This window comes from Muscardinus avellanarius (genome assembly GCF_963383645.1).
Source record: "Muscardinus avellanarius genome assembly, chromosome: 8".
NCBI lineage: Eukaryota > Metazoa > Chordata > Mammalia > Rodentia > Gliridae > Muscardinus > Muscardinus avellanarius.
In genome coordinates, this window is record NC_137794.1 from 63,407,539 (window position 1) to 63,414,801 (window position 7,263).

At 45.8% G+C, this 7,263-nt stretch overlaps 1 protein-coding gene across 1 annotated transcript in view; it reads left to right on the plus strand.

Annotated features, from left to right (window-relative positions):
- LOC308266059 (uncharacterized protein) overlaps window positions 1-6,724 on the plus strand; it is a gene marked incomplete at both ends in the record, with an annotated part of 178,896 nt that extends 172,172 nt beyond the window's left edge. Inside the window, 2 exons of the mRNA XM_080700095.1 lie at window positions 5,219-5,346; window positions 6,599-6,724. Coding sequence (XP_080556221.1) covers window positions 5,219-5,346; window positions 6,599-6,724 — 254 coding nt within the window. The remainder of the gene's footprint in view (window positions 1-5,218; window positions 5,347-6,598) is intronic.
- Window positions 6,725-7,263: the final 539 nt, after the last annotated feature.

Below are 7,263 nucleotides of genomic sequence, written 5' to 3' on the forward strand. Positions count from 1 at the left end.
AGAGCAGAGCTGGGCTTGCTGGTGAAGCCCACAGGCTCCTCCTTGCCTCTGTCTGTCACCTGACCCTCGCAGTGGGTGCCTGTCTCCCCAGCCCAAAGACAAAGAGCTCGGTGAGCGCCTTGGGGCTGTGTCTGAACCACTGACCCTGAGCGATTCTGTGCCTTTCGTGCTCCTCTCCACAGACCTGGGTTTTTTTCTTTCTCTTCTTTCCTTTCTGTTTCCAGCCTAGCCAAGCTTTTTTTTTTTTTTATCCCCCGCCCCCATATGTGATACTAGGGATTGAACCCAGAGGCATTCTACCTCCAAGCCATACCCTAGACTTATTTTTTAATAGGGTCTCCCTAAGTTGCCAAGGGCCTCTCCTAAATTGCTAATGCTATTCTTGAACCTGCGATCCTCCTGTCTCACCTCCCTCTCAAATCTTGGGATTACAGACATACACAACCATACTCTACTTCTTTCTTAATGCAGTACTGGGGATTGAATCCAGGGCATGCTACCACAAACTACACCCCCAGTCTTTTTATTTTTTATTCAGAGGCAGGATTTCACTAAGTTGCCCACTGGCTTCAAACTTGCGATCCTCCTGCCTCAGCCTTCCGAGTAGCTGGGATTATAGATATGCACCACAGCTTCCAGCTTAGGCAAGCATCATTTTAATCCTCTTCTGGGTTAACGTGTCCTAGTGAACTGCTGTCTATGCCCCCCAACACCTGCACATTTACAGACAACCTGGGTTCAGCATGAGGCAGGTGAAGAGACCTTGCTCCCAGGGTCGGGGCTGGGGCAGGAGTGGCAGAAAGCCTCTTTGTCATGGGTAGAGGTGGAAGTTGCTCCCAGGCCTCAGTTCCAAATGTTCTTCTCTGCAAGGAGAGGAGGGGTTGGCGGCCGTCTTTCTATATGTAGATTCATTAATAGAGAAGAGCTGGGGCTGGGTTGGACAGCTGTCTTGTTGGACCCAGTACTCAAAGGGACAACAATCAGTTATCACCAATATCAGTGGCACTAAGGGAGAAAAATTGCTCATAATAGTCTCATGTGCCCTGCTCAGCTGTTGTCCAGCTGGAATGGGGAAAGTTTCCGGATCTCTCCCTCCCATGGCAGCACCGTCAGCAGTCTCCCCGCTCCTATCAGAAGTGGAGGCACAGTCAAGGTCAGCTCCCTTTATTTGGCATTAGCTCAGATTCCACTACAATCTCAGCTCCTGAGAAACTGCCTTTTGTTCTGGGGTTATTGCTCTCAAAATGCTTAAGGAAATAAATGAAATCAGTGGGCTCACAAAACCCCAACATGGACACAGGTGAACTGGCGAAACTTGGCAGCTTGACCAAGGTTTGAGCTGTTTCCCAAGGACAGGGTTCTCTCTCTGCCTCTGGGCCTGGAGCAGAGCCTGCAGGCAGTTAAGAGGGCTACCACCTCCACCGCACCCATCCTCTGCCCAAACTCAGCCAAGTAGGGGTGGTGGATGAACCTGGGACAGCTGAAAAGAACCCGGCTCAGGTCATGTGCCCAGTTTTGAACATATCTCTTAAGCCACAGGGTTAAGATTGACACACAGGCCCAGTTCACACTCAGCCCAGGAGCTGAGGGCGCAGTGAGGTCACATTCTTCTCTCTGCAGCAACTGCAGCAACTATTTAAAATCTTCCTCATATTATTATTATTATTAATTGTGTGTGTGTGTGTGTGTGTGTGTGTGTGTGTGTGTGTGTGTGTTGCAAAGGATTAAATTCAGGAGCATTCTACCTTGGTGCTACATCCCCAGCCCTTTTTTTTTTTTTTTTTTTTTTTTTTTTGAAACAGGGTTTTGCTAAGTTGCTGATGCTGGCCCAGAACCTACAGTCCTTCTCTCTCAGCCTACTACGTACTGGAATGCCTGACATGTGCCACTGTGCCTGACTTCCCTCATCTCTTTATAACTTCATCCACACTCTGACCCTTCATCATTTTCAGAGAATCAGGAGCCATCAGATAGGAGCTCCCTTGGTTTCTTGCCTCCAGATCCGCCTGCATTTATACTCAGCTGCCTCTTGCTCCCTCCTGTGAAATGGAAAAGGAGCCTGCTCTGGTCTAAGCATGTCCCTGAAGGGTTCACGTGCTGGGAGCTTGGTCTCTACTGTGCAATGCTGAGAGGTGGTGGGACCTCTAAGAAGTGGGCCCAAGCGGGCGTGGTGGCGCATGCTTGTAATCCCAGCATTTGAGAGGCAGAGACAGGAGGATCTGGGTTCGCAGCCAGCCCCAGCTACTTAGTGAGGTCCTTTGCAACTCAGTGAGACCCTGTTTCAAAATAAAGAATAAAAAATCGGGCTGGGGCTGTCGCTCTGAGGTAGAATGCCCCTGGGTTCCATCCCCAGTACCGCAAAAAGAAAGAAAAAAAAGTGGGCCCAGTTTGGAGGTCCTTAGGTCACTGTGGGGGGGCCCTCAGGAAAGACTCCTGGAATTCTTGAAGGACCCCTGAACTCTCAAGAGAGGACCAATCACAGGGCAACCTGATGCTTGCGCACTCTGGCTTTGTACTTCTGGATAGTCTCTTCCTCCCACGAGTGCTCCTGCAGCCAGAGGCTGGGCCCACCGGGCCTCCTCCCCTTCCTTCTTGGCCTCTGTTGGACTTCAAACAGCCAAAAGTGTGGACTCAATGAACTTCTTTTCTTTATAGAGTTATCCTGCCCCTGGATATTTCATTGCAGGAACGAAAAGGCTAATACACTTCCTCTTTTCCTCCCCAGAGCCAACCCCTGTGGACAGGGCCCCCGAGCCGTTCTCCTTAGGGGCCTGAAACTATTATTTATCCACTTCCTTTCTGCACACTCCTATTTCCCATCCACACGCCCTTCTTGCAGCCGGCAATTATGTATTACTCATGTATGTGCCTGGATCATCAAACCCACTGTAGAATGAAAGCTTCCTGTGACCACATACCTTTCCTCCCACTGCTGGCTCTCCTCCACCCACAGCCACGCCCCCGAGAAGAGTCACCTGTACGCACTCCCTTAATTCACTTTACTTCATTTACTTAATTCACTTTTTAGCCCCTATATCTGTTAGAATTGAGGGCGTACACATGAATAAGAAATAACAGCTTAAACAGTAGGAGGAAGTTTCTTTCTTTCTTTCTTTCTTTCTTTCTTTCTTTCTTTCTTTCTTTCTTTCTTTCTTCTTTCTTTTGCAGTACTGGGGATGGAACCCAGTGGCATTCTACCTCTGAGCTACACCCCAGCTCTATTTTTTATTCTTTATTTTGAAACAAGGTCTCACTGAGTTGCAAAGAGCCTCACTAAGTAGCTGAGGCTGGCTGTGAACCACGATCCTCCTGTCTCCGCCTCCCAAATGCTGAGATTATAAGCCTGCGCCACCACACCTGGCAGGAGGAAGTTATTTCTAATTTGCAAAGCTTAGAGGTAGGCTATTAGTTGGCTATTATGGTGGGAACTAGGTTTCTCTTATGAAGTGCCATTCTCCATTGGTGGCTTCCGCCCCATGGTCCAAGATGGCTCTTACCCTTTCTGGCCATAGAAGGAGGAAGATATCAAGAAGCCACCACTCCCTTACAGGACCCTTCTGGATGCCACACTGGACACTTCCCCATATATCTCATCGGCCAGCACTTAGCCAGAAGAGCACAGGAAGGAGACCAGGAAATGTAGTTTTGATTCTAGGACCCTATGTATCCAACACAAAGTTGGGACTTCTATTTCTAAAGAAGAGAGAGAAATATGGCACTTGGGGGCTAAACATAGTTCTCTGCCACACGGTTGACAATCCAATCTCCATCCCCATGTCTTTATCGCAGTGGCTTTTGCCAGGATTGTACTGGTATTGGGAAGAGGGTTTAAAATGTATTAATGTGTCAATACTGGGAAAGATGTCCAATCTTGAAATATATCTTCTTTACTAAGAAAGCCAGGGTTAGCTAACATGTCCTTGCATTCCTAAGAACAATTTAACACATTTTGGGGGAGAAGACAAAAGGTAAAAGCCTGTGTCTGGAGACAGAGATACCTCCCTCTCAGGCCATAAATCTGAGCCTGTGTTTGGAGACAGAGATGTCTCCCCCTTTAGACCATAAATTCGGCTGGAGAGATAACAGAAGCAGAGCCGGGGTTGGAGATAAGGGGTAACATGATCTCCAAAAATCAGAGGGACCTGCTGGACTTAGACAGGATAAAAACTCAGTAAACTGGTGTTCTTTGGCATTTTCGTTCGAATTGCCCCCCTGTGCCCGCTCTGGCACAGGGCTGTAACTATCTCTGTATTTCTATCTTTTTAATAAACTTCTTTAAATCTGCAGCAGCTGTCCAAGTGATGAATACTTGTTCTTAGCTTAGGACAAGAATCCACGGTTTTTCTGTTTGTCTGTCTGTCTGTCTGTGATAGTGGGGGGGGGTTACTTTTACACACACACAACACACACACCTCCCCCCCCCAACATCTCCCGCAACAAGGATCACCAAGGCTTCTGGGGCTCCAAGTACAATGGACACGGTTCAGTCCTCACTGTCCCGTCAGCAGGTGACCACACACTCCCCTGAGCCTTTCCCCTTGGTTTCCATGGCACCACGCCTTGGGGTTTCCCCCTCTCTCTGGCTGTGTCTTCTAGGTCTCCTTTGCCAGTTCCTCCCCTGTACGGAGCCTCTAGACATCAATCAGAGTTGTTCAGGTCTGTCTGGCCTCCTCTCACATTGTTTGTGGAGGATAATTGCTTATGTTCCCACGGCTTTAATCATGGTTTGCCAAGCCCACACCTGCAGCTCGAAACTCCTGCACGCTCTGGACCCATATATCCAGTGACTCTTGAATGCCTGCACTGGGCTGTTTCCAGCTCACAAGTTCAGCGGGTCAAAGGGAATCTGCCCCTCTCCTCCTCCAGGCTGACTCCTTTTGGGCTGGAGGCAGAGCCGATGCAGCTAATGGTGTTGCCCAATACCTGGCCTGAGCCAGGAATCTGAGAGCCATTCCTCCTCACCCTGTAAATCCATTTAATCACCGTGCCATATTAATTCAAATAGCTCTCAGTCCATCCACTTAACTTCCCACAGCCCCAGCCTTCAATCGGTCACGTGACTCTCCGGCCAAAGAGCTCCATCCACATTGTGACGTCGGCGCTCAGAATCAATGAAGTTAAATTAGATGCCCATTTTAAGCTCTGAAATTTCATAAATTAAATCTAGGCCTGTATCTTGCAGACAGAAATCTAATTTATAACCTTCTAAACTGTATAGGCCTTACATCCCAGGCTCACTGCTCCCTGACTTCTGCCTCCACATCATCCAGATTCTCCTATCAACACTTTTTAAAGACTAATTTCCTGGGCAGTAAAATAACAAAAAGGATGCAAAGGCCAAAGACTGTAAGTGATGTTTGATTACATGTATAAAACAATAAAAATTTAAATTTGATGCTGTGGTTTCATAGTCACTTCAAGCTTATTTTAGAAAAACTATATATCAGGATCTTATCTAGGTAGCTTGGGTCTGGATAACAAAATTTTAGTGTTGAAATAATTTTAAGCTCAGTGGCACCTTCTCTAGATTACTTATAATACCTAACATAATGCAAACACTAGAGATGTAGTTGTACTGTATTGTTTATGAGTGACAGAAAAAAAGTCTGTTCAAAACAGATGCCATTTTTCCCCAGTGGCTTTGATCCACAGTTGATTGAATCTATAGGTATATGGGAACCAACGATACGTTTGTTTCTACAAGAGCCTTTTCCAGAAGGAAGCGAATTCCAGTTTGTATGTGTGGGGCCACGTGGCCTTTCAAGATTCAGTACATCCTCATTTTACCCCTGAAAGTGCTGAGTGCTTCGCGGTGTTGTTCACAACTCTTGTGGTTGAAAGGCTGCTAAGTAGTTGAGTGTGTGAGCAGAGACTGCGCATGGAAGAGCTTTAGGAGGGTGATGGTCCAAGGCTCATTATTGGTTGGCCATTGCCGTACCCTATAATGAGGTGTCCTGTCTTTCCATTAGTTTGTATACCGTAGGGACCCCAAGCAAAAAGCCTGAGGGCGCAAAACTAGTTGGAACCACATCAAATGTAGCTAAGGTCTGATTTCTTAAGTCAGGCCTATGAGACAAGTTAAATATTGACTAAAAAGGAATCTGTACATAGCTGGAATGTGAGAACACTAATGATTTTCTTAAAACATAGCACTGCACGATGTACCAAGGAATTTTTAGGTTACTCCAGAAAAGGGAAGTCTAATTTAGCTGGAACTGGCTTTCTAATGATAGATTTTGACCAGTTACCTCTGTGACAAATGGCACAGTATGTACAATGAAGCACACTATGAGACAGGGGATCACGGGTTCATGCACAGCCTCAGCAACCTACGTCATTCGCAACTTAGTGAGACCCTGCTTCAAAATTTAAAAAATGTTAAAAATAGGTGTAGGTTATACCACAGAGGTAAAATGCCCCCCCCTGGGGTCAATCCCCAGGAACACACACACACACACACACACACACACACACACACACGGCACACTAAGATCCTAAACTGAACCAGTGATTTTGTCTCATTAATAAGTGACCTTGTATTATAATAAGAATTGCTCACCATTTAAAAAAAAATACCGATTTCTATTTAATATTACAGGTACCTATTAAACACAGAAAAAGAATTGATGAGGCTTTTCTACCCAATTTGGCAGAAAATGTTCAACCTACAGCTTTTCAAGTCCAAACAGCTCCATCCAGAATGCCACTTGGACCCCATCAGTAATCACAACTTCTGCCAAATGTTATTTCTATGGTGATTTGAATGAATAAAAGTTCTCTAAACCCCATTAAACCTCTTATCTAATTTCTTTCCAAGAAGCCCTTTGCTTTTCTTTTTACTTTTATGGGTGCATTGTAGTCTCACATCAGACTGTATTTCATGGTGATAGTGACCAGACTGAGAATAATTATATTGTGAGTGTCCTAAGTGAAGCAAGGTTTGGCCCACATAAGCAAGGTTTTTAAAACATAACCATCGATTTGCATTCCTACAAGTTATCCCCGGCTCCCAGTCAACCAGCTATTTTTCAATGTGAGTTTGAGAGGCTCTAAGAAGGTGGAATAGCAAAGACAGAGGTTCTGCTGCTAGTTCAAAGCATTTTTTGTTTCACCTAAGAACACCATCCTTCCACAACCATCATTTCATTCTTCAAATGTAAAGCTCTTCTGACTTTAATAAAATCTTAATCCAGTTATTATTATTATTTTGGACAAGAAAATCTGTCTTGGGTAAAGAAATGAATGGACCAGATCAGAGAAACA